Genomic DNA, 27,532 nt, shown 5'->3' with positions numbered 1-27,532 from the left:
AAGTGGAAATGTTATAAAAAAAAGGAATATAAAATATAAATAAACAAATGGCATAAAAGAAAGCAATCAATAAAACAAACAAAGAAACAAATAATCATAAGCGAAAGTATTTATTAATTTGAAGAATTGGCACTGTAGATTGTGGATCAAGGAATTGAGCTTATCATGAGGACAAAAAGAGATAACGGTGACATTTCACCAAATTGAAAGTAACATTCAAAAGATTGAGCTAAAATGGGCATTTTAAAATTTGTAGTTTTTGCATTTTTTTGTTCTTTTTAAACATTTTTTAGGAAAAGACATATCATAATGGAATAATCAACAACATAGGGTTGAAAGACGGGATATAAAGATAAGAAATATTGTGGTTCACAAATAATAGAGGGAAATCCAACAATCTGAAACGAAACAATTATATGAATGAATGAATGAATAAAATGAAATGAAATGAATGTACACATCCGATAAATCATGATATAAAATAAAAGCTCTTTCTCTTGAGCGATTGTAGTAGCATTAACAAAACGATTAATGACTAAACACTAACAATCAAACCACACTCAACAGTGGAAATAAAACTGAATGCCTTATTTTCTTCATAAAATCATTAAAATAAAGTAAAGTAAAGCAATCAATAACAAAAATAACTTAGGAAACACTAAAAGATACGAAAGTAATAATAAACAGCAGATTGCTGAATCAGTTTAACCGACTTCTTGTACCTAATAGTTCCATACATGTCTTAACCTCTTACCTTAAACTACTATTTCAACCTTAATTAGCCTATTGCAAAAAATCATTGCCGATTGATTGTATATAGCCGGCTACTTAAAATCTAAAAATAGCAATATAATCCAAAAAGGCGACACAAAACAAAATTAGGCAAAAAAAAGATTTGTTGCCACAGACACTGACGCAGACACATAAAAAAATCTCACAGACAGACTGACACAATCAGACAGACACAAAATACACTGCAAAATGACAAAAAACTTTTGAGGGTTTTATTTTTAAGGTAAAGTGGGGTGAGTGAAAGTGAAGTGTAATCGAGGCTAAGTGTAAAGGTGTAGAACAAACATACCATTATGGGACCTAATTTTCTAGCATTGTGTGAATTTGTTAGACAATTATCAAAAATAATAACAAAAACAATAATTGAAGCAAAAAATAATAATAAAATAAATAAGGTGTAAAAAAAGGCTTTGCCGGAATTGAAAAAATTATAAACCATCAATCAAGTGGTTTAGTAAGGATTTTTAAGCAAAACATTTATCTAACATAAGTAATGCTAGAGCATCGTTTGAGTTGATACGATCATCAAAATAATTTGATCTAAACGTAGTAACTGGAGGTGGTAAAATATGTTTACCATCAGTCATAATACTAGTCGAAGTTGCAGGACTATTAGGAATAGCCTGATTAAACATTGTAGTTCTAGTAATAGTATTAGAACTAGAACTTACAGAATCCTTGAGAGAAATCAAGGAACCAACACTAGTTCTTGGAGAACTAATAGTTGTAATTGGAGTTCTTGAGAAATTTGTAGAAACCAATGAAGGTGCACCTGAAGAAGTGGTAGAACTAGAAGCTGAATTTGTAAGTGAACTTGAATTAGATGAATGATGATGACTATGATCAGATATGATCACATTTGTAGAACTGGAAGATCCTTTCATAGAATATAATGATACATCCTTTAAAAAGTTAATAGGATAAACATCATCAGTAATAGTTAAATCCTTGAATAAAGGATCTTTTGAAGGAATTTTACCATGTAATCCATGATGAACCGAAACTGAATAACCATCATCATCACTTTGCAGACTAATATCAGTATCGATATCCATATCCATAGCTTGAGCCATTTCTTCTTCCTCAGTATGATTATTAAACCAGTTTTTCTTTTTTCTTCTTCTATCATTTCTCAAACTTTGTAATTGATCTCTTTTAAAATAATAAATTAAATGATATTTTTCATTATTTCTTGTAGTTAATGATAAACTTTGTTTAACTAAACGATTAGCTTTATCTTTAGAATTACTTGAATTAACCTTTTCATGATAAATTAAAAAGTGATTATTAAAGAGTTTTGAATCACTCCAAAACTTACCATCAGTCCATCTTCTAATATTACTTGTTCTTTCATTCCAAATAAATATATTATCTGGTTTAATTGATTTTTGTCTTTCAAAAGTAGTTAATCTTCGTTTAATAGTTGGTAATTTATTTAATCTTGCAGCCTCAATTAAAAGTAATGCATCATAGAGACTTCTAATTTGACCATGATAACTTATCATGGGGGAAGTGGAATGACCACCGACACCAGAATTATAATCAATTGAATGATCTAAAGAATGGGACATTTCAGATTGAGTTGTTGCTTGATCAAACTCAGAAGTTGACTCAGAATCAGATGAAGAAGTTGAAGATATCAACGAATTGAATTCCGAAATAAACAGCATTTAGATTCGACCAATTGACTTGAATTAAACATTAAACGATTACTAGTTAAATATCAAGAAAGATAAAAAAAAATAAAAAGTAAAAAGAAGTAGAATTATCGTATATAAAATTTAGAAATCTATGCCATATTTAAATAATAAAAAATGTCAGTTCAGTTGAATTTAAGTCAGTCAAAATGAATAAATAAAAAAAGGATAATAATTAACTCAATTAATTTTGTGTCTGTCTGGAAAAGCAAAATTAAAAAAAAAAAAAATAAAAAAAGTTTAAAAATAAATTAAAAAAAAAAAAAAAAGATAATAATTAAAATAAAAACTTATGATCACAATAGATACAAAATTTAATTACCACTTTGATGATTAATATAACTCTTTATACCCGCGATTATTATGTACGAAATCGTACATGAAATCATTCTGTTTTTCAATTTCCTTCTGCAACTCATAGAAAGTGTTATGAAACAATTTAACCTCGGTTTCTTATCATTGAATTGGATTGAATTGAATTGAATTGACTTAAACAGAGGTGGTTAACCTAAACTTAAAAAAAGGTTAATAAAAAGCCAGGAGAGAAAAAAAAAAGGTTCCTAAAACACTCCTTAATTTTTAATTATTACCGCTCAACCACAAACCAAAAAATAAGACAAGACAAAAATTATTGAAGTTCTTCACGCAGTGTTAAAATTTTGTAATTACAGTGGATAAAAATTCCCGACTCAAAATGTGTGGGGAAGCGGATCGAGTTGCAAAAATTTTTAGCTTTTACTAGAAACACCATTAATCAAAGCCCAGAAGTAGTATTGGCTGTTTGAACCAACAGTTGTTGCAATCAATAAATAAATCAAATGTAAACAAAAATAATAGAAAGTCATTTAACAGAGAAATTTCTAGGAACGCAAATAATATTATATTATTATTATTTTTGGTTCTACCTTACAACTGTTAAGGCACCCACATATGATAACTATTGTTTATATTTAATTATGTAGTTTATTAACTGTCCCACCTTCCCTATTAATCATGCTAATGTTGGGAGGGGTATGCCGTGTGAATCAGAATACATAAAAACCGTTTTTTTTTATTTCAATGACTTACATTCACTTATATTGTCATTAAGTTAAAAATGATTGTCGTAAACGATGATATGCGGGTTTAGAGACCAGAACCCGATTTGCTTGACGTGACTCTTATATTTATATTCTTTCGGATCGTTTCTTTTTCTACAAAAGGTTTACTTTTTAATTACTAGATTTTTATAATTAATATTTCTATTTTTGTTTGTTTGTTTGTTTGTTTGTTTTATGAGTATAACTTTGCAGTTGTAAAAAGTGTCTTAGCCGCTCATTTTTAAATGCTATAATGTTGGGCTAAATTGGTATACACAACAAATTACCCCCTGCTTGTAAAATTAACAAATGTAACTATCCCTTAACTAAGCTGATCTCATCAAACTCATAATTCAAAATAAGTTATATTATTATGTTATATATTATTGCTGTTATAAAATAATGGAGTTTATATTTTAAAGTTTCCTTAGCCGTTATGCACAATTTAATTGGTTCACTCTCAAAAAATCATTTACTATGAAAATTTATCTTTTCAATATTTACAATCTAAACCCGTTTTGAGAATAGTTATGTTATGTTATTTTTTGTTACGCATGGCTCTACCCGCCATTTATTAATATGCAAAATAAAAGAATTGACATTATTATTTAGTTCACTTTAACTCAGATCATATCATTCATGTACTATATCATTCGAGAAAGCTGTCTGACTTATTCTTTTAAAGTGTCTGCTTCAGACAAAAAAAAGAAATTTTCTAAACCATAAAAAAATAAAAAAAAATAAAAAAATAAAAAAAAAAAACCGAGACAATTTATTTTGTTTCAATTCCCTCTCTGTTCCGGGGAGATAGTTGACAAAAAAAAATGAGTGACAATTTTTGTTTGTAATTTGTTTTGTGGTTTTTGCAAAAGTAGATTTGTTAAACAGATATACTATTAATTTTTAGTTCTAGCGGCTACTGACTACTGCTATATCCTTTTCTTGCAATTAACTAACCAATTTAAAATGTTATCTCCCCTAGGATTCTTACGGAAGTTTATTTTGTATTGTTAATGACTTTTTTTTTTCTACTAATAATTTCAGTCATCGTTTTGAAGCCGTTTCAATTGGTTTCTTCTTATTTGTTGTTTAGTTTATGATCTACATTTCATATAATATTCGTACCCTCTATGGAGATACAGATATGTGTATACGTTAATTCAATCACTACGATATTATTATGCTCTCTTTTTTTTTATTATAGGTTTTGGGGAGTAAAAAAAAAAATCTTCACCAAAAAATTACACTATATTTAATCGCTCATTATCCAGTACATATTCCATGGAATAGAATATATATAAAACATATACTTTACATTTTTAAAACTATAAACATATTTCATATAAATAGTTTCATTAATTCTAAATAATTTATCCGAGCATTTCCTACACGGTGGGGAAGAACGTTCAAAATCGCTATAGCTGCTTTTTAATTTGAACCTTTTCTTACCCCTTAACTATGAGAACAGAAATCATTTGATCCAATTTATTTAACAACAACTAATTCAATATGAAACAACCTGAATCACCATTATCCAATCTAAGCTTCACTCAAACTTATGTGTTGGCTTCGAAAGTTAAACAAAAATTACAAAAAGATGCTATTAAACAAGATTCAAATTTAAGAATGATAATTCTTCAAGCGAATATGTTAGATAAGATGGTCAGTTATTTACATACTGAAGTTAATAAGAAAATGATGAGTACTTCAATGCCATTGGTTACTGCTAGTATGAATTCCGTATCCCATTTACCTGTTACGGTACATGATAGAGAAGTTGCTGCTCAAAATAGTGTTCTTGAAATTGTCGATGAACAATGGGAAAGTGATCAAGGTGATGAAAATGATAACTATTCTGAAGTAGTTGCTACTTCTCATCGTGTCATTCAACATGATGAAAATGTTAATTATACCCATATTGAATCCACTGCTGTTTATGATGATGATTCAGATGAGAATAATTATGCCTACAATGAATCAGAAATTTCTGATTCTGATTCTGAAAGTTACGTTGATGCAAACAGTGATTATGACGATGACGATGATGACGATGATAGCGATGATAGCGATGATAGCGATGACTGCTACTATGAATCAGATGAAACTCATTCAGATTCAGAATTAGATTCAGATTTAGATATTCATGAAAATGCAATGAATGCTCCAGTCACTTTATCTCATTCCCATTCAAAACCAATTCCTCAATTATATCGGTGTCTGTCATACTTCTATGACGATTAGAGTGATATATTTAGAGATGAATAATTATTATTGATTATTGGATAAAGAGAATACGCTTTGTTTTCTTTATTGTAACATTTACATATTCATTTTCTGTTCATGTATTTATTAGACTTAAAAAGATTCCATTGAACAGAATCTATTATTTATTCAAGTTGCTTCCATTTACGGACTTCAATAAGTTGACGCTGAAACTAATTTTATCGATATATTATCATATTCCTTAGTCTTTAATTGAAGACGAAAGATTGCATCTTAGTTATCCAATTTTTTTTCCAGCGTCTTACCATAAGGAAAGCAAATTCCAATCTACCTTAGTTTGAGAAATAGAAGTTAGAGGTGAAAGATTATGAAAACTTATCATCCGAAAAGGCGATGGATAATCGAGTTTTGTCTAATTCAAGTATATCCAGTTATTCACTCGCTTACGTGTTACAATTTCTTAACTAGTATATATTTCCATAGAGTTTAGTTTAGCTTTAACCTCATAAAATAGAACGTTTTTGTTATATCCATTATTTCCCGAATATGTCTTGTGTAACGAACACTGAAGCAATAGTTTAGTTAAATAATTTACCAGCTGGTTTAGCCGTGGATGCTAATAAGTCGTACCAGAAACTCAAAAAAAAATAAGATTCAGTAAAAAACAAAAAGAAAAAAAAAAGTCGCAAATAAAATTTCCAAATCCGAGATATTTTGTGTTGCAGACGCATCTGACCTAATTGGGAAATATCTCTGATTTTATTTTTTGTCATATTTTTTTTGTCGTAGTAACTATTTTTAGATTCGGGCCGCTCAACGAAAAAGACAGCTTTTGCTATGATTTAGGGGTTTGAGCCATCAATTTTTCATTTTGCAATTATCGATCCGATATAGCAATCGACTGATTCTTAATACTAAGCCAGAGTCCTATCTATTAATTATATAAAAATAATTGCTTAATTAAAAAATAATCAACTTATTATTAATAACTATACACCTTCAAGACTATAGATAAAAAAAATAAAGAAGATAAACTAGTCATAAAACGAAAATATTTAAATTAAGTATCGAACTTGGATGAAGAATGGAAAATTTGGAATTTGGAATTGAAAACAAACAATGAACAACGTATGATTATTAAACTTTTGCAATGTAAAAATCAATTAAAAAAATATAAAAAGCAACAATTAATCACCTAATTAGCATTAACAGGGAATTCTTCAATTAAAGTGGCTTGACCAGTAAGTTCAATTTGGAAAGTAGTCTTAACATCAACATCAACAGTGAAGTTGTAAGTACCTGGATAGATATATCTATTACCTTGAGTATCAACAGTAGATAATGAACCTAAAGTAACTGGCAATACAGCAGTTTGTCTTGCACCTGGGAAAAGATTATGTAATCTACTGTAAGAAACTAATGATTTATTCTTATAAGGACCTGGACCATTTTGACTTTGAACAAATAATAAAGTTGAGTAATCGGATGTGACTTTACCGGTATTAGCAACTTCAACAGCAAATTCAGTAACAACTGCTTGATCAGCAAATTGGTAATGGAATTTTGAGGCTTGAATCAAAGTTCCAATATTAAATTGTTGTTTATTTGGGCTTAAAAGTTGAGCGGTGAAATTAGTGTAATGTAAACCATAACCAAATTCATAAACTGGAGTACCAGTATACCACATATAAGTTCTACCTGGGTTAGTAGCACTTGGTCTAAGAGTCATATCGGTCATTGGAACTTGGTTTACGTAATCAGCAGGATATTGAGTTGAAGGTAATCTACCAGCTGGTGCAACGTTACCACGAAGAATATCAAAAATAGCCTTACCACCACTTTGACCTGGATAACCACCCCAAAGAAGAGAATTGACATTGTTATTGGTCTTCAAAGCAGTATCATCAACTTGACCACCACCCATTTGTAAGACTACTAATGGTTTACCAAGAGCAGATAATTGAGAAATTAAATCTAATTGATTACCTGGCCAGACAATAGTTTCTCTATCCATAGCTTCAGCTTCAATAGTTTCATCAATACCACCAATATAAACAATAGCATCAGCATCTTTAGCATTAGCAAGAGCAGCAGCATATCCATCTGTAGAAGTAGTATTAATTTGAGTACCAATAGTGTAAGTGACTTCATAACCAGCTTGTTGAGCACCTTGAACTGGAGAAATTAAATATGGAGCTACACCAGCATAATTACCTTGCATTTGAGTGGTAGCATTAGCCCATGGACCAATTAAAGCTAATTTTTTAACTGATTTAGCAAATGGTAAAGTACCATCATTCTTTAAAAGAGTGATACCTTCAACAGCAGCTTGATAAGCTAAGGTTTCAGCATATGGAGTGCTAACATCATTCCATCCTAAGTATCTGTATGGTTGAGTTTGAGCAGGATCGAAATAACCTAATCTAATCAAAGTAGCATATTGATGAGTTAAAGCGGTTTGTAATTCTTGTTCAGTAACAGTACCATTACTATAAGCTTCACCTAAGTATAATTGATAAGTGTTACCACAATTAACATCAACACCGGCTTTTAAAGCGGCAGCGGCAGCACCAGCTGGTGTATCAGCATAATAATGAGGATTCCAAATATTGTAAATAGCATCACAATCAGAAACGATAACACCTTCACCTAAACCATAATAATCTCTAATAACATTTTGTAAGAATGGTTGATTGGCACAAGATGGAACACCATTAACAGCATTATAAGAACACATAGTACTGGCAACATTTGCATCTCTAACACAACTTTGGAATGGAACAAGATAGAAATCAGCAATATCTTGATCAGGAATAATAGCATCATAACCCAATCTTGAATGACCTTCCCAACTTTCAATATCATAACCGAAGAAATGTTTACAAGTAGCAGCAACTTTAAGACTTTGTTGACCAATTCCACCTTGTAAACCATTAATTAAATTATAGACATATTGAGCAATTCTATAAGGATCTTCACCTGGAGTTTCTTGTCCTCTACCCCATCTTTGATCTCTGAATGGATTAATATTTGGAGTCCAATAATCTAAACCTGATCTACCATGGTTATTAAAAGCTCTACCTTCAGTTGAAATAGTACTGGCAACTTGATAAATTAATGGATCATCAAAACCAGCACTCATTAAAATTGGTTGAGGGAAAGAAGTTGAATAAATAAATTCACCATTTGCAGCATATTGAAGACCTGGAGAAGACGCAATACCATGAAGACCTTCAGTCCACCATTGATAAGCTGGAATACCTAATCTTGGAACCCCTGGGGAAGTATTACCAGTATTATTATATAATTCTTCAACGGTAAATTCACTAATTAAAGCTTTAGCACGATCTAAATAATTAGCAGCAGGGTTACACACTAAATTATTCTTTAATGGACCATTTTGACAATCTGGGAAAGTATAATTAACAGGTTGGAAAGTTATAGCTGGTAATTGAGGATTGGCATCAGTAGTATAATCTGGAGAAGCAGGGAATGCTTCAGCATTAACTAATGCAATTATAATTGAAATCGCAGTCAAAAGATCAAAAATCATTTTTTCTTTTGTTTGTTTTTTGCAGTAATAAAAAAGAAGTATAATAACTTTTAAAAATTCTTCAACATGTCGGAGAAGTTACATGCTTTATATATTAAACTTTTTTTAAAAAAACAATAGTGGTGCCCTATGGTTATGATTATCGACTGGGTAATTATTGTTTTCATCAGATGTTTCATTGTTGAAGATAATTTACGGGATCGAGTTTATCAATTGATGAATGAAAATTAGACAAAGAGAACTTGGTGCCTAAGGAGTATCCGACAAGAGTGGAGTAAAATCGAATATGTAATTGTTTCAGTTTTATTGACCCAACAACAATGAAAGAAGAAAGATCATGTTGATGGTTGAGACGGAAATGGAAAGTAGAGTGTGTTTTATTAGTAATATGATCAGTGGTTTAACCAATAGAAAGTATTACCGTATATTCGAGTCTACAACAATAGGTGCAAAAATACATAACAAGATGAAAAATAAAAGTGAATAAGAACCCCATGATTAATTTTGAAAATTTTTCCGTTATTTACCAACTTGATAGTAACCTTACAAGTTAATATGTGTAAATAAATATTATTACACCCCACAAAATTCTGCATTGTTACAGAAAGAATGTTGTGAATTCTACAGTTATTACATTTATTCTAAGGGTACAGTAAGGGCGGACCAATAACAAAAAAAGGAGTACTTTCAAAATCAAAGCATGATAGTGTTATTAAAGCTCAACAATAAGCGCAATGTTATACCCATATAAAATCAGACACCACATAAAAAATATTGAAACTAAAGATGGGGTAATGAGTGTACAAAAACGCACAGTAACCAACTTTCCCAGATTCTTTTCCATATTGATATTTTGTTAACTAACTGTTTTCTATTGCAAAGATTACTTAATTTTCCATTCCTATTGTTCCAAATACCTAATATACATTCTACACCAAAAAATTTAGCCTCGAGCTTCCGCGCAATTGAATAAGCCAATTCCGCGATATTCTGTATTTTGAATATAGCGACAAATAACAACAACAACAACATTTATTATTATTATTATTATCATGTTCAATTCGGGTTAGAAGTTATTGTTATGAGTTATTATTATTGCTATGGTTGAACGTTTTTGGCCATATTTATAATGGTTCGAGGTTTTAAAGCGTACCTTGGTTGATAAAAGCCATCTTGATAATAGGCAAAAATTTGGTTTTAGTTAAAAAATATGAATAATTATTTTAACCTGATCATAGTGTGATTGTAAGGATCTGTCCATATTGTATGATATTGATTAAAATGAATGTAAAACTTCAGCCATGAACTAGAATGTTTCTGTTATTATTAATATGAGTGAAAAAAATAAGGTACAGAATTAGTGTCAAAAAGTAAAGTAAGGGGAAAAAATAATTAAAATTAAAGCCAGACAAATAAAACAAAGCAATTAATTAATTAATTAATTAATTAACTTTAGTGGGGGATCATTTCTAGTCATTCATTCTATAATCATTCCATCAATTGACAATTGGTCATACTCTTACAATCAAGTGGCAACATTACATACGGTAACCAATTAAATGAAGATATATATACAAATACACCCCAGGAATAAAAAGGGGGCGTGTCTTTAGGTACGGAGAAATAAACTAAACTAAACTAAACCAAAAGAAGTCATTCCTTCCCTTCTCGAAGCTAAATTCAGAATAGACACATACTTGACTAAGTGTAATTATTATGATGGGTAAATATGTCAATTTCGATTTTTCCACGACCGGACAAAACATAATAAATACCCACCAAATCAATTCTTGTTCCCCCACCATTCGCAAAAAAGGGATTTGAAAAATAAACAAGAGGGGGGAGTGGAGATAGGTTTGATGTACATAATTAGACCATAAAGGTTATTAACATTTATTTGTCATATAAATTTGTCTAAATTATTAACAAGCAAGGAAGGTCGAATTCAATAATTCAATAATTCTTCATGCATAGTTAGGAGTGAAAAGAGTTTTTTTATTCCAGCTTTTGGTTTCAGCTTATTTATGACCTAATTAGAAATTTGTCTTGGGTTAACATTACGACATAGCAATAATATTTGATATTATAGTAGATGTCAATTAATCTAATTAACCCCATTTTTTCGGACCGTAATCGTTGTCGGTGTTATTAACAATCTTGTCGAAAATATATGACAATTGAATTTTGTTGATTTAATTATTGCGGAAATTACATTCAACGAATAGACTTATATAGTTTAAAGTTTAAAGATATATAGATTTTGATAATATTTTTTTGAAAAGTTATACCAAGAAGATTACTAATCGTTGAGGAAAGTCTATCCCAATTTACTGTTGTCAATTTGAGTGTACTATTAATGAAGAGTTTATTCGCCATATTATTAATTTTAACGCAAATTTGCTTATTCTTGAAAAGTATCACCTTATAATAATCAATTGACTGGAACTGCAACCTTTTAACCATTCAAATATGTTAGAAAATAACTATCAACTTATGTTTATGGTGTTTTATAAACTCTGATAGGTTGCTGCAAAAATTGATTCAAAATAGATTGATCAGACAAATCTGGCGCCCAGAAAAAACATGACAGACAAAAAGTGTCAAAAAAGGCTAGACACAAATAGACACAGATATTTATATATTGAACCATCCTCTTAAACGCATACATAGTCTACTTAATGATACACATATGATAATCATGGAACTATGATTTATCGATGTGGTTTAATTTATCTTCATATTTAACGGTTCTACCATGATCGGGAACAATTTGTGCCGACATTAAACACTTTATATCGTGAATCTTACATTATGTTTTCTTTATTTTGATTTTCAACTCATTGAAAACTTATGTAGTAAAGAATAACTATATATGAAAATCTCTGTATATCATAAACACCTTTAGCTTTGCACCGATATTAGCAATCTATTTTGATCGAATATAAGTCGGCCAGAAAATCGCGGCACATAAAACTCTACATTTTTTTGTGTGAGGTAGTGAAAGCGGTTATTAACGGTAATGTGAAGTAGATCAAATTATTGAGGTTTATCATATTTTAATACCAAATTTGGCAAACCACCTAACCATTAGTGAGATATTTTCTTATGATAACTTCTGTTCTGATCCGGCAAGTTGTGTTCATGACTTGCTGAGTAGGTTATGTGATTTATAAGTTTTTGTCTCGTACGTCTTGGCCTAGAACCTTCATGCGATGTAGCAAGTGAGTAAAAATATAATGTATGTATGTATGTACAAACATTTACGTAAAAGCAAGAAAGCAATGAATGAATGAAGTTGCTAAAATTGCATTAACTTCGATGAAGCCCATTCGGGTTATTCTGTCAAGAAATAGAAGTCATAGAGAGAAATTTATACCTCATATTGTAATAACCTGTAATTATATATTATTTTTAGAAAGTTTTGACGAATAATGTATGAAATGGTATGGATGGAAATTAGCCGTGTAGAATAAATTAGAAATAAATTAGACAAACTATACATTTTCTTGGTACCCGTTAGCTCCAGTGCATAAGGATAGATATGATGATGATGATGATAGCCTTTCCAAAAGTGGACCAGGCCGAAATTGAAATTAAAAAATGTGGTTCATTTCCCAAAGCAAGCAAGTGAACGAAAGAAGCAAATTAATAGAAGGGTGAGTGATATTGGTTAGATTGCTTCTTTCATCGAATCCCTATCTCATGTCCTGTTTAATCGGTTTTAAATAAATATCAAAGAAGGTGTATTTGTAATTGAATTATTAATTAAACGATTAATAATAATTAGAACAAGGGAGAAAGTTGTGTGCAAAAAAAGAAACTTTTATGGAAGTTACGCATCCATCAAAATTCAGAAATAAAAATATTATCTACAAAGACCGTTGAGAGAAAGAAAGAACTAAAGAAAGAAAGAAAAAGAAAAGGTTAACCTTCTTAAATTGGTAATTGATACTGATAGGTAATTGAAAAAAATCACCGATAATAAGGAGAGGGTTTATACAGTATTCAATCATTACAGTTTATGGTTCCGGGGAATACACTGAGTGAGTTCTTTTTTTGGATATATACACTCCTCCAGTGATTATCTTAAAAATCGCGGTTAATAAAACAATTTAAAATGCGAGATTCAATTCAAAGTCCATTCTGTCCTGCATAATAAATATGATAGGGCTTTCAAAAAATGAAGTATGGAGAATTAGTGTGGGATGCATGAGGTACCATTCATGAATTAAAACTCTCCATCCTTCAATACCCGTGATCATACTCCTATTCATATTGTTTTAGCCAATCTCATCTTATACAATACCCTTTACCTCCTACATATGATTGAATGAACAATAACATTAAGATTTTCAAAAATGGTTTTACAGTTTACGTTCCAGCCGTAAAGTAAACTCAATTACAAAAAAAGAAATTTTTAAGCTATGTCTGAAAGGCTGTAACAAATTTTATTAAGTTACGCTTATGTAATCGCTAGTTAAACTAAACCAAGACCACCAAAAAAAAAAGAATGAGGAATGGAGTTTATGGAGATAAAAAAGCCGATTTCCTAATTAGGAACCTACGGCCGTCCGCATACCCTCACGGACGAGAAGGGACATAGATGGATTCAAAATTAAATAGTTTGTTTGATACAGGGCTGTATCTATCTAATTAGGGTATGGCTGGGTTATATACTATTCTAGGCTATGAAATTGAAATTGAAATTGGAAGGGCGAAGTTGGTAAACAACATTATTACGAAAGAGGAGATTTCTATGATTAGTTTGATGTTTACATATTGGTATAGCCCAATATAGTACGTCCACCTCCTATGTTTTAAGTAAGACCATATGATTATTATTATTTGATTGCTGATATAATCGCATGTTTAACCAAATTGGAAGTAACTTATTCAAAGCCATAGTGGAATAGTATAAGTCGAAACTTTAACATACCAGAGTGGCTGATGAAAAGGGAATAGAAATTAATCGGATCGAGAAAAGAACAAGAACTAAAATAGGAAAAAAAAAAAGGTAATTAAAAAATGAATCGGGTGTAATTAAAGAGTAAAATAAATTTATATCTTCCATAACCGAAAAAAAGTTGATTTTACGTAAAAGTGGTAATTAATAGTTAAATAATATTTTTATAAACATATGTTGTTTAGAAATTAAATAGGATGGTTTTTATGTAAGTGAATAAAGTGAGTGTCTTATATGATATGATATAGAGGGGGGAAATGATATGATATGATATGTGGGTAGAGTAGTATGGGGAGGGGGGTAGAAGTAGATACTATCAATATCAACAATTATCGTAACATAACATATGTATGTTGTTATGTTATGATACCTAACAGTTAACGTACAAGGTATATATTAAAAAAATCCGGGGTATGAGTGGTTGTACTTAATTAGCGCTTAGTCATAAAATCAGAAAAAGAAATTTTTAGTGATGGTTAGTAAAATATTATTTTTTTTTTTAGTGAGAGAACTCACCCTTTACCGACTTTTTCTTTGTTCCCTTTAAGCTGATGAGTAATAAATAAATTGATGATGATGATTAATTAATTTTGGTTTGTCATAAAATTCTAATTAGTCAGAGAAAGAAAGTATATAGTGAATTTTAATGTATTGTTTGTTTTAATGGACATGTGTAAACCTGTGGAGATTACATTTGTGGAGTTGATACTTTCAAGGGGTAAGTAAACCTATAGTATAGTATAGTATGATATGATATGATATGATATGATATTAACTAAGTGTGGTATGGATATTATGGAAACAAACATCTGATTTCATTTCCCTCAGTTCAGTTAATGCAATAGAACAACACAAACTGTAAATTAACCAAACTGTAACAACGTAGAAACTGTAAAAAAACCATAAAAAATAAAATAAAAAATAAAAAATAAATTGCTTTATTACCGGCCGAGAGAATTGTTGAAAGTCCGATTTATTTTATGGTTTGAAATGTGATTATTAACAGGCGCGGGAATGACAAATTGGTTCAAAAACTTTAAAAAAACGGTTTATGACTATTATTCCAAAAAAAGAATATAAATATATCATGAAATAACTTTTATTTTCATCAATCCCATTTTCATATTTATTTATTTTATCTTATCAATAACAACTAATAACTTCTCATAGTATCTCATTACTACTAACAACTACTACTACTACACAATGTCTACTTTAACCTTTGCTCAAAGTTATATACTTGCTTCTAAAGTAAGATCAAAGTTAACTAAAGAAGCTGCTAATCCAAAATCGTCATTAAGAAATTTAGTGATTCAAGCTAATATGTTGGATAATCTTATGGATTATATCACTGAAGAAACTGAAAAAAGATCAAAAACTTCTACTGTTAAATTTGATGTTTCAAAACCAAGAACTATTAATACTACTACTTCTCGTCAGGCAAGTACTTTAGTTAAAGAAATTGAACTTGATGAAGATGATTCAGATGAAGATGTCGATGATGATGATTATGATGAAGTTAGTTCATCTGATGATGATTACTATTACTATTCTGATGAAGAAGAACCAGAAGAAGAATTAAAAGCTCTTGCCACAGAAGTTGTTATTTCAAATTCATCATCATATAAACAATTACCATATATTAATTTATCATTATCAAATATTCCAGAAGAAGATCAAGAAGATCAAGATTATACTTATCAATCCCATGAAGTTCCAGAATTATCCCATTCAAGAAGTTTAAGTGAAAGTGAAGAAAGTGAAGATAGTGAATCTGATGAAGAACATCCTCATTTCTTATTAGAACCAAGATTTAATCTTGATTCTAAAAAATCTAAACAACATCAACAACAACAACCTTCTCAAGTTTCAATCTTTACTTTCAATCATCCTACAAGTCATCAAAGAACTCCAGCTATTTACTCTATAGAGTCTGTCTTTTAAACAGTTTATGACTTTTGTTGATGATTTTACGATAATTTATTTTCTTTGGGGGTTTGGGTTTTTTACTTGTATATACTATTATTCTAGAGTTTCATTCATTTTATTTCAGTTCTTTACATTATTTATTAAATATAGATTATAATACATTAATTTAACAATTATAAAACAGAATAACTTGTAAAACATCTTGTAAACATCGATACTTGTAAACATCGATATAAACAACGTAGAAGCGTGTAGTACGTTAAACTTAAAATCTGGAGTTATTTCCATATTATTTCCATCGGTTATAAGACGCAGAAAAGAAAAACAGAAAAAATTTATAAGCGCACTTTGATTTCGCAGCAAAGCAAATTTTCGGTGAATATTTTCGGATCGGTAATTATTATTATAATTTGTCATAACTATTTTTTTTGACATATATCCAGACTTTCACTTTCACTATCACTTTCAACTTCCCTTTTTATACCGACCGATCAACGGCTAACTTTTGAGGAAAGAGGGAGTTAACTTGCTTATGCTTTTTCTTTTGCTACTTGCTACCGTTGCTTTATTCCTATTTAAGGTTAGACCTATATGTATGTAGGGGAGATCTTAACTTGCTTACACGGTTCGGTCATAATTCTGTTTATGAATAGTTCTGGAGGATTTATTTTCTAATTATTTCCTTTGCTTTCCTTTCCTAACGATCCCTAAGTTTAAAAGCCTAGTCATGCTTTATTGAAGTTTTTCGGTGACAGATTTAATTTTATTATTTTATTTTATGATCGTTTTATACATTAGTGGGGTACGTGACAATTTTTTTACACTTTACCTTTTGAATTTGAATGGTGGAGTAAGAGGAAGGTATATGACGTCTCGGAGTTTTTACATATTTAGTAATCATAAATGATCGAATCGATCGATCGATCGATTTTAATCGATTAAAAAGTTCTATTAATTTATTAAATGTAAGTTAAACTGTATATACATATGATGCTGTTACCCCGGACAAATATTTTCATTTCACAATTGATTTATACCATTTTTAACTTCTTCAACTTCTTCATCATCATCATTATCAACGACTTCACCTTCAACTTCCACATCATCAGTTTCATTAGCTAAACCTTGTTCAAAGATTTGTTTACCACTTAATTTCCCATTATGCATTTTATCAAATTTTAATTGATATAAATTATCAATTTTCATTTCTTTTCTAAATTTTAATCTCCATTCATTAAAATTTTCAGGTGTTAATTTGGTACCTTGGAATTTTTGTTGTTCAATTTTTTCAATTTCTAATTGTTTTAATTCATATTGATTCGTTTTTAATTGTAATTTTTCTTGCCATTTAAGTTCAATATCTTCTTTTAATTGAGATACTAATGAGAAAACCATTGGAATTCCAATTTGTTCTTCAGAAAATTCCACTAATGAAGCTTTTAAACTTGAAAGATCATCTCTGGTGAATTCAATCGTTTCAGCAAAATCAATCAATTTCTCTTCTCCATCATCACTATCATCACTATCATATCCTCCTTCTTCTTCTTCATCATCACTATCATCCTGCGGTATTTCAAGACTAATAAGGGGAATCTCATTAGGATATTCTGATGGATACTCTATGGTAATTAAAATTCGATAATGTCGAGTCTTACTTGTAGTATCTAAATTTATAAGTATGGAGAATTTAGTAGTAGGATCTTCATTGATTAAAGTTAATTCATCAGGATAAATCGATTGTAACACTTCGATCTCTTGTATTTGTTCTTCTAATGGATCCATTTTGTCGTATATAAGGTTCTATGAGTATTGATCTGATTGATTTATAACTAAATGGGTTTCTCTTCGATGAATGTAAAAATAATTTTTCTTTTTTTTATCGTTGGTACAGGGTAGAAAATGTCGCATCAACATATAAAAGATGTCGTGTACTTTATATATGTCTAAATCTATTTTAAGGCACGCGACATTACTTAGAGAGAGAGGAAAAAAAAAAGGGAATAAACCCAAACAAATATCGTAAATACATAGAATGTTATAATAAATAGTCTAATAATTTATCCAACCAAAGACTTTCACGTCTTTACCTTATTACATTACGGTCTACACCATACACCAGACCAACACAGTAGAAGAAGAAGATCAGACATACCTTAGGAGAATGGAAGGGGATCAACCGACTAAATTGGATGATTATCTGATAACTTCTGATTTAAATGATAATAAACAATCACTTGAACAAGATCCAGAAAATATCATAACATCATCAATCATACCTACAACTTCAACTATCAAGAAGAAAACGATAGGGAGGAAACAGTTAAAGAAAGCTAGGAAATATAAAAGTTATTATTTACTTAGTTCTAATATTAAAGATTTTGGATATGAGAATTCTCATCCTTTACATACTGCTGATTTTGAGAATTATATTCCAAATTATATACCCAATGATGATCCTTATGATTATGATTATGATTACACCCATGCTGAAGATGATGATGATGATGACGACGACGATGATGACGACGACGATGACGATGATGATGAGGATGATGGCGATTTTTATGACGCGGAATATATCAATGATGGAAGTATAAGGCGACATCCCGATAATGATGAAGATGGAGACGAAGATGAACAACAAAATGAAGGAACGGTTCAATCTACTCCTGATGAAATCAATTGTAAAGCGAGAGCATTATTCAATTTTGATCCTGAAAATGATAATGAAATTAAATTAATTGAAGGACAAATCATTTGGATAAGTTATCGACATGGTCATGGATGGTTAGTAGCTGAAGATCCATCCAGTGGTGAGAATGGATTGGTTCCAGAAGAGTATGTTGAATTATTATTAGAAGAGGAAGATGAACCAAAGAGATTTTTACCTGATATTTTAAATAATTTACATGAAGAAGTAGAAGTAGAAGGAGATGAAGAATGGGTTGATACAGAAGATGATGATGAGGAAGTAGAAGGTGAAGTGAATGAGCATGACTTGACTCAACCTATGAAAGATGTTTCTCTTTCATAAAAATCATAATGTATAATACTTAATAGTTAACAAAATTATTTATTGTAGATACTTCAGTAAAAAAAATACTAGTTTAGTGAGAAATAATGATCTTCACTACAAAAAAAAAATAAACTATCAAAAGCAGCCAAAACTAAAAGCAACAAACTACTCCATTTAAGTCAGTAATCACCCACCACAGAATATACAGATGAATGACGATGAAGGAAATGAATCAATCATATCAATTCCACAAAGTGATAATATAACCCGTCCCAAATCTCAAGCTTTAACGCGTTCATTCCAAGGTAATCCTCGTTATATAAATTTTTACAATCGATTTGTGATTGAAACATTCCAATCGGATGGGAATTATATAGAGACGAATTTAGAAGGTTCATACATTACTAATGATTCTCAAGTATATTATTATCCTGATGTGCAGGGTGTCGATCATAATGTTGATGTTAATATCCCGGGTTCATATTGGTCACCATCTGAAAAGGAACAATTTTTTAATTTATTAAGTAAATATCTGATTCATAATATTGATATAATAGTTGAAGGAATAACTACCAAGAATAAATTTGAAATTTTGAATTATTATGAATTATTAAAATCAAAATTGAATGATTTGAAAAGAGGAAATCATAAACATAATCATGATGAAAGAATAATGCTTAAATCTTATAAAGTGACGAAAATAATCGATCGATCCACAACAAGATCGAATAATAAACAAACCATAAAGACTTATAAGGTTCATTTCCCACAAGTACCGACTAGAAGACTCATATCGTATCATCTGATCCCAAGTGCTTATGAAGTAAGTGAGGATTTGATTAAATTTGAAGAGAATCAAAGTTTATTAATAAATATCAAAGAGAAGAAGAAAATCAATGATGAGAATAGAAGATATAAGAGGAATTTCAACATGTATGTTGATTCAGAAGAAGAAGAAGAAGAAGGAGGATTATTCAATATTGAAATGATGAATCAAATATTTGATAAAATTTATCGAAATCAAACTATACTTGAGACGTCTAATGATAAAGTTTCATTAGGGTTCACATCCTATGTTTTATTAGAAGAGATTATCAAGACTTTAATAAGGAAGATTATGATTAATATTATTAATAGTAGTGGCCATGAAAGGGAAATCACGGTTAACGATGTATTTGAATCGATAATAAAACTTAATATTGCTGATGAAAAGATTAATAAATTCCATTATTGGCAAGGGATTATTGAAAGATTATTACCGATTGTATCTGTGAATGAACCAGGTATAAAGGGAGACTTCTGGAATCAATACCCGGATGAAATAGTATCATCGTTCTTAATTTATGGTATGTCTCATCAAACTTATTTCGAATCATTTATGAATAAAGATACCGGAGATATCTTCACTTCAACGAACCCTATAGATAAATTCCTAGAGAAGAAACCCATCGCTAAGATTAATCATAATAAAATCAACGTTAAGGATGAAAATGATCCTGATGAAAGTTTTCATATTTCGGAATTAAACCAATCCAATTTCAAACGAAGGAGATTAAATAAACGAAATCATAAGGGGATAACTGATCAATTAATTGATCAATATGATAAAGAAATTGAAAAATTTGATTATTATGAAAGTAAAATGTATGAACGAGGATTAATTAGTTATTTAACGGGTAAGAAAGAGAAATCATTAAGTCAAGTTAAAAGTCAATCACAAAGTCAAAGTGTGGATGATGATGAAGAGGAGGTAGTTGACGATGAGGGTTTATTAATTTTACAAGAATGGGAATTACAAGATAGTGAACAGAAGGAAGAAGAAGAATATTTGAATTCATTAAAATTCAAAGGCGGTCCGACTAATATCGAAGAAGAGATAATTGAAAGTAATAAGGAGGCTGAGGCTGAAGAAGTTCCTAATGAAAATGAAAATGAAATTCAACTAGGTGCATCAGAGGGTGTTACAACAGAGGGTGATGGTCAAATCCCATCTAACTCATTATTATATCAAATCCCAATATCATTAAGTAATCGATTTAAATTTGAATTTGCCAATTATACTTATGAAGAAGAGTAAAGACATGAACTTAATTACAAACCATATTTCTAATTAAATGGGGCAAACAATAGCATAAATAGAGCCGTAGGATAGGATAAACACATATATAATGTTTTACTTAATTCAAATATAAAATAGCAAACTATAAACAAATGACAATAATAAGGAAAGTTATGAATGATTAAATTTGTGTAATGAGCGAAATTAAATATGGCTTATCTCAATCCAAGGTATACTACTATATTTAGATATCGTGTGAGATTAAATTAACCCTTTCTGTCGGTTTGACCCCCCTATGACAAAGGTAAGTTAAGGTAAGGTAAGTGACAATAAGTTCATTTTAAATCCCGCTTTACCTACATATCATTCATCTCAATTCCCCACTCTTCACATACATAGCGTTTTCATCTCATTGTATTTTAATTTATTAAAATAATTCGTATTAATTAGGTAAAAATTACACTACATACGATATGTCAATAACCGATGATCTCGAAATAGTGAAAAAAAAAAAGCTTGTCCATATTTGAAACTTAAGTAAAGCCATTTAACTCAATATATGGGGATTGAACAAAGGGTTACAATCCAATGCAAATACTTCTAAATATAATTTAAACTATTTCACAAAAATTAGCAATATTCACTCATTCGTTTTAAATTTCCGTTTTAAGATGATGGGGGAAGAAGAGAAGAAGGAAGAAAAAAAAAAAAATTATATTTTTTACAGCCATACTAATTTATGTTTTGACATAAAATTTCAATTTCACTTTTTATTAAAATTACTTTTTGATGTTACACACATTTTTGTCTATATTTTACCACTTGTTGTTAAATATAATGAAATTGTTATAAATAATAAATCTATCAAGGTTATGATGGAACATGTTGTGATCATAAGATGATTTGACCACTTTTCAAATGAATTAGTCGTAGTAGTAGATACTTGTTGTTGCTCTTTCTCTGTAATCGCTTCCCTTTGAGGTTTATAAAATACTGAATAATCATTAATATTAATCTTATTAAATAATATCATTATAATTTCATACAAGATGAATTTATAAATGATATAAAATTTGAATGAAAAGGATGCAATTTTAAAAATAAAGATTAAATTTGATTTAAGACATGTAAATAATGGATGATTTGATGATAATAATATCAAAGGGAAATTATAATTTATGAATAGAAAGGAATGACTTATGAAAATAGGTAAATAATTATTATTACAATCTGATAAAAATGAATGAATACTTCCTTCTGAATGTTTATAATCAAAGATATTAATGATAAGGATTATATAAGGAAAGATTATTTGAATGATGAGGAATATTTTTAAAGATGTAAAGAATATACTATCGATACTATTCCAATTTAAAAGGGATAAAATATTAAAATTATTATTGAATAAAAGGTTTAAACAAATGATATTTTGAGTAATGAATAAAATGATTTCACAAATCAAGGGGAATCTTATAAAGTATTGGAATCTTATGATGAATAAGATATTAATAAGATTGGAGATGATATCAAAGATATAATCATCAATGAATACAAATGATTGATTGGAAGTAGTAGTGATTAATTGGGAGATTTGAAAGGATTGAATTAATGAGATTGAGATTAAAATGATTAATGAAGTGATGATGGGATTATGAATCGTTTTACAAAGCACTGAATCAATGAATTTGATGTATTTGTTATATATATGACCATGTTGTTGTTGTTGTTCAAGTAAGGATGATTTCTCCAGTATGATGAGATCATGGCCCTCGTGGTTTATTATAGGGATCATATTTGTAGTATTAAATGTAGATGTAGGTATATGTTTGAAGGAATGAATGAAGGAAGGAAATATATATATATATATATATAAATGATCAAGATGAATGGGGGAGTGAATGATTTATATAAAGTTGAAAGAAAGAAAGAAAGATGAAATAGATGAAAATGCCGCTGTAAATTAAACTAAATTAAATAAATAAACTTTAGAGCTTGGGCTTGGCTTTTCAAATAAAATGGTTTGTTAATTTGTGTCTTCAAATTATAGTTTGGGATGAATGGCTGTCTGTCTGTCTGTCTGTCTGTCTGTCTTGAGTTATTTTTAGTAACTGTAACGAGTAAGATGAATCGATGTTACCTAAGCTATATCAAAATATCATAAACGAAGAAGAAAAAGAAGAAGAAGAAGAAGAAGAAGATATTGAATTGTTTATATATACATAGTATGTGTCATAGTGTATGGTAGTTAACTACAACTGAGTGATGAAATCCCACACGTTTATGATGTTACAAACTATAGACAATATTAACTATGACTTTTAACTATATAATTATCACACTATATTAACTATGGGTTATATACAGGAAACAATAACACACACGTTTATTCTAATTATGAAATCATGAGATTTACAATATTAACTAAAAGTCATGTGATGTATCATGTGAATTCATTCATGTGACTTGAGATCATTTACCATTCAACATCCATCCATACCTCAAACATCCATACCTAGAAAATACCTACACCCCTTCCCCTTTCAACTCCATCCATCCATTCACTCCACTCCACCCTCATCCATCCAACCCAACTTTACTAATTAAACATATAAATTCATATATTTGTAAAACTTATTTAAATAACTAATCTTTTTTTGTAACTTTATCATTATAATAAATCAATTCAAAAAAAATCAAACTACATAAATCAATTGATACCAATTGAATGAATCAAAATTAATTAATCAAAATTAATTAATTTATAATTCACCAGAAGCTTCAATAACAATTTTAGCACTAGTAGCACCACTGTTAGAACCATAAGATTCAACCTTCTTGACAACATCGTAACCTTCAACAACTTCACCAAAGACAACATGTTTACCATCTAACCATGGAGTAGCAACAGTAGTAATGAAAAATTGTGATCCATTAGTATTTGGACCAGCATTAGCCATTGATAATAAACCAGGTTTTTCATGTCTCTTGACAAAGTTTTCATCAGCAAATTTTTCACCATAGATGGATTTACCTCCAGTACCATTACCTCTAGTGAAATCACCACCTTGTAACATGAATTGAGGAATAACTCTATGGAATGAAGATCCAGCGAAACCAAAACCTTTTTCACCAGTAGCTAAAGCTCTGAAATTTTCAGTAGTCTTTGGAACAACATCATTATATAATTTAAAGGTAACTCTACCTAATTTTTGGCCATTGGCAGCAATATCAAAATAAACTTTAGACATATTGGAAAGATAATAAGATCAATTGATGAACTAAGTAAATAAAACAAAAGAATGGCAAATGTAAAACTCAACAAATCAGTGGAAATTGCCAATTATATATATATACGTAATAAATTTTTTTTTCTTACTTAGTTAGCAGTGGTTCAACAACGTTTAATTTTGTGTCATTTTTAGATGGCCATGCCTTTAATTAAATTGATCACAGGGACACGACTGGCTTTGGGGGGTTAAGTAACAGAATAGAACTTTATAGAACTTTACACAAAATAAAGGTTACACACAGGAGTCTAGAATTCAGTGTATATACTATATACTATATGATAAATACTACTATATATATCTATGGAATAACTCTATAATCTAGAGGATAATACAGCATCTAATCCACTATACTTAACTCCTCTTTCAACTTCAACTCCAACATATTCCACCGTTTGACTCGTTTGATCAATGATTAAGGCATATCTTTGAGTTCTACCCGTTTCAGTATTTAACAATCCAATTGATTTACTGAAAGTACCATCACTAACAAAATAAACATGAGGAATCTCAGGTTCATCTTTATTAGTAATATTTTGTTGTAATAATAATTTCCCCCAAGCATTTAAAACAAAAGCATCATTAAAGGCAACAATTAATAAATTAGTAATTCCTAATTTGGTTTTTAATTCTTTTAAATTCTTTAAATATGGTGGAATATGATTCTCAGTACAAGTTGGTGTGAAAGCTCCTGGAACAGCAACAATTAGAACTTTCCCCTTTGATTCAAATAATTTATTTAATTTTAAACTAATTGGTCTTTGACAACTTAACGCACTTAATGTTTCTAATTGAGAAATATCAATAGGAATATATTGGAATTCAATATCTTGAGGGATTTTATCCCCTTTAGCAATTTGTGACATGTCTGTTAGTAGTTGTTAATAGTAGTATTGACTGACAATTGATCAACAGAAGAAAGAAAGAAAAAGTTGTAGTTATATAATTGTTGATAAAATATTTATAAAATGGAAATTACCGAACAAAATTAAATTTCAAATTGTGGAGTCTTTTTAAATCATTTTATTTTATTTGTAGTCATGTGACATGTCATGTGATTAATTAAAGTTGCGAAAAAATGAGATTTTGTAACTTTCTATGAAATTCAAAAATTAATTAAAGATATTTTTAAAATAATACTTATAACTTTACTTTTCATCAAGACTCTTGCACGAGAAGAAGGAAATAGTTTTGTGAATTCGAATTGACAATTTAGACTAACATTTCCAATCATATTTAGGTATCTTACTTACTTCAAATTGACAAAAAACATGAAGTGTCCAAAAAATTTAATCATCTGTTTATATTTAGGAATCAAATGCTAACTAGTCAACCTTAATCCGTCTCTAATTTTAATTGTACTCTCTTAATAACAAATGTATAAAATTTAAATCTTTTAAGTTTTTAAATTGTTCTTGTAGTTTGTAATATATGATCATTTAAATTTTAACCGCTATAATAAATTTAAAATGATATAAATTGAAATAAAATGGTTAAGTATATTTAAATTTAATATTCTTTCTTTCTTTGTTATTGAAGCTGTATACATATACCAGAATTATTATGTATTTATCTACATAACATTAGACCTATTTAAGAATCAAAATACTAATCAATGTCTAGGAATTAGTATGATTGTAACTTTACCTCTGTTGACAGGAATGAGAATTTAATGTATTAAACTTTTGTATATTCTTTGAATTTTACAAGATTGTAGATTGTAGTGGTTTTTAAATTTTTAACCGCCAATATCTAAAGATTAACATATCTATTTAGGGGTGTCTTATTGATTTTTGCAGTAGCTTTTAAGTTTAATAACTGTGTGGTAGCCGATAGCTAAAGAAGGAATAATTTGAAAGTATTTTCCAGTTTAATAAAGATTTATATCTATTTAGGAATCAAATATTAACTACACATTAATGAAAGTATTTCAATTCATTAAATAAAATACCTGCTTATCATGGAATAAATAGTATATTGAATTTGTATATCATAAACGTTTTAAAATCTTATAGTATGTAATTATAAAATGTAAATATATTAAAAGTTTAAAAAAGGTTAACCGCCCTGTAAACACGATATAAATTGAAAAAAGATATTTCAACTTTCAAACATTTAAATATATATCTTCCTTTCCTTTCTTTTCTTTTCAACAGACCATTCAATTTGATTCTTTGGAATCAGATTTTAACATATCTATTTAGGAATCTTATTGATATCGATACTTACAAAGGTTTAGAGAGGATAAAAGATTTAAAAACAAAGGAACATTGAATGAAAATTAAAGATTACTAAGTTGGATTGGTATTTTTTTTATATTTTTTTCAAGCTTGACAAACGATTAATAACTATCTAGGAATTATATTTATTTATGAATCAAATTATGCTGATAATAAATGATGAATGCAATCATATCGTGGTGTTATAATATTGAATATATTTGTTTTTTGTATATGTTAAATTCTTAAGAAATATTGTAGAATGTAAATATATAACCGCCAGCCCCAATTATTCATAACTAGATTTAAATTTAAATTGAAAAATAAAATTTTAATTTAATTATTTATCTTCTTTTCATATTATCATGTATTCATTGATATAGATCGTGACAACTAAGATGTGATAAAAATCATTTCTATTTAGGAATATCATTCAGATAACTACTTACAAAATATATAGAAATTATTCTTGAAGGGAGTACCCAGTTCATTGTCGTTTTAATTAAATTTAATAAAAGACTAATTAATATTAAGCTATCAGGCTTAACAAACTTTTCTATTTAGGAATCAAATATTAATAGGTAATAGTTTTGGTTAGGATTAGCTTCTCTTAAATTGACTTCCCCAAATGTACAGAATTATGTATATCTTTAAACTTTTAACACTCTTGTAGAATGTAGTCTTTTAAACTATTCAATTATAATTCTTTCAATTA

At 29.2% G+C, this 27,532-nt stretch overlaps 9 protein-coding genes across 9 annotated transcripts; 3 read left to right on the top strand and 6 right to left on the bottom strand. All coding sequences in view use genetic code 12, as the record gives it.

Annotated features, from left to right (window-relative positions):
- Positions 1 to 1,256: 1,256 nt before the first annotated feature.
- DFJ63DRAFT_311615 (Gti1/Pac2 family protein) lies at positions 1,257 to 2,462 on the bottom strand (the record flags this gene model as incomplete). The annotated part of the gene is made up of 1 exon (XM_064905802.1): positions 1,257 to 2,462. The coding sequence occupies one exon, from the start codon at positions 2,460 to 2,462 to the stop codon at positions 1,257 to 1,259; it is 1,206 nt and encodes a 401-aa protein (XP_064763621.1).
- Positions 2,463 to 5,077: 2,615 nt separating this feature from the next.
- On the top strand, positions 5,078 to 5,809 carry DFJ63DRAFT_333887 (uncharacterized protein; the record flags this gene model as incomplete). Its single annotated transcript, XM_064907932.1, has 1 exon — positions 5,078 to 5,809. One exon carries the CDS (start codon positions 5,078 to 5,080, stop codon positions 5,807 to 5,809), a length of 732 nt encoding a protein of 243 aa, XP_064763620.1.
- Positions 5,810 to 6,775: 966 nt separating this feature from the next.
- On the bottom strand, positions 6,776 to 9,734 carry DFJ63DRAFT_68203 (glycoside hydrolase superfamily). Its single transcript, XM_064909063.1, has one exon. The coding sequence runs from the start codon at positions 9,342 to 9,344 to the stop codon at positions 6,987 to 6,989; it is 2,358 nt and encodes a 785-aa protein (XP_064763619.1). The 5' UTR covers positions 9,345 to 9,734; the 3' UTR covers positions 6,776 to 6,986.
- A 5,779-nt stretch (positions 9,735 to 15,513) lies between these two features.
- Positions 15,514 to 16,251, top strand: DFJ63DRAFT_333885 (uncharacterized protein; the record flags this gene model as incomplete). Its single annotated transcript, XM_064907931.1, has 1 exon — positions 15,514 to 16,251. One exon carries the CDS (start codon positions 15,514 to 15,516, stop codon positions 16,249 to 16,251), a length of 738 nt encoding a protein of 245 aa, XP_064763618.1.
- Positions 16,252 to 16,963: 712 nt separating this feature from the next.
- Positions 16,964 to 18,227, bottom strand: GIR2 (Gir2p). Its single transcript, XM_064909062.1, has one exon. It carries the CDS (start codon positions 18,016 to 18,018, stop codon positions 17,257 to 17,259), a length of 762 nt encoding a protein of 253 aa, XP_064763617.1. The 5' UTR covers positions 18,019 to 18,227; the 3' UTR covers positions 16,964 to 17,256.
- Positions 18,228 to 19,460: 1,233 nt separating this feature from the next.
- DFJ63DRAFT_311609 (uncharacterized protein) lies at positions 19,461 to 21,329 on the top strand (the record flags this gene model as incomplete). Its single annotated transcript, XM_064905801.1, has 1 exon — positions 19,461 to 21,329. The coding sequence occupies one exon, from the start codon at positions 19,461 to 19,463 to the stop codon at positions 21,327 to 21,329; it is 1,869 nt and encodes a 622-aa protein (XP_064763616.1).
- A 790-nt stretch (positions 21,330 to 22,119) lies between these two features.
- DFJ63DRAFT_333882 (uncharacterized protein) lies at positions 22,120 to 23,103 on the bottom strand (the record flags this gene model as incomplete). The annotated part of the gene is made up of 1 exon (XM_064907930.1): positions 22,120 to 23,103. One exon carries the CDS (start codon positions 23,101 to 23,103, stop codon positions 22,120 to 22,122), a length of 984 nt encoding a protein of 327 aa, XP_064763615.1.
- An 808-nt stretch (positions 23,104 to 23,911) lies between these two features.
- On the bottom strand, positions 23,912 to 24,636 carry CYP1 (peptidylprolyl isomerase). Its single transcript, XM_064906846.1, has one exon. The coding sequence runs from the start codon at positions 24,557 to 24,559 to the stop codon at positions 24,071 to 24,073; it is 489 nt and encodes a 162-aa protein (XP_064763614.1). The 5' UTR covers positions 24,560 to 24,636; the 3' UTR covers positions 23,912 to 24,070.
- A 276-nt stretch (positions 24,637 to 24,912) lies between these two features.
- AHP2 (Ahp2p) lies at positions 24,913 to 25,464 on the bottom strand (the record flags this gene model as incomplete). Its single annotated transcript, XM_064905800.1, has 1 exon — positions 24,913 to 25,464. One exon carries the CDS (start codon positions 25,462 to 25,464, stop codon positions 24,913 to 24,915), a length of 552 nt encoding a protein of 183 aa, XP_064763613.1.
- Positions 25,465 to 27,532: the final 2,068 nt, after the last annotated feature.

This window comes from Scheffersomyces coipomensis, assembly GCF_036884675.1.
Source record: "Scheffersomyces coipomensis strain NRRL Y-17651 chromosome Unknown DFJ63scaffold_2, whole genome shotgun sequence".
In the NCBI taxonomy this organism is placed as follows: domain Eukaryota; kingdom Fungi; phylum Ascomycota; class Pichiomycetes; order Serinales; family Debaryomycetaceae; genus Scheffersomyces; species Scheffersomyces coipomensis.
This window is presented reverse-complemented; position numbering and strand designations above follow the sequence as displayed.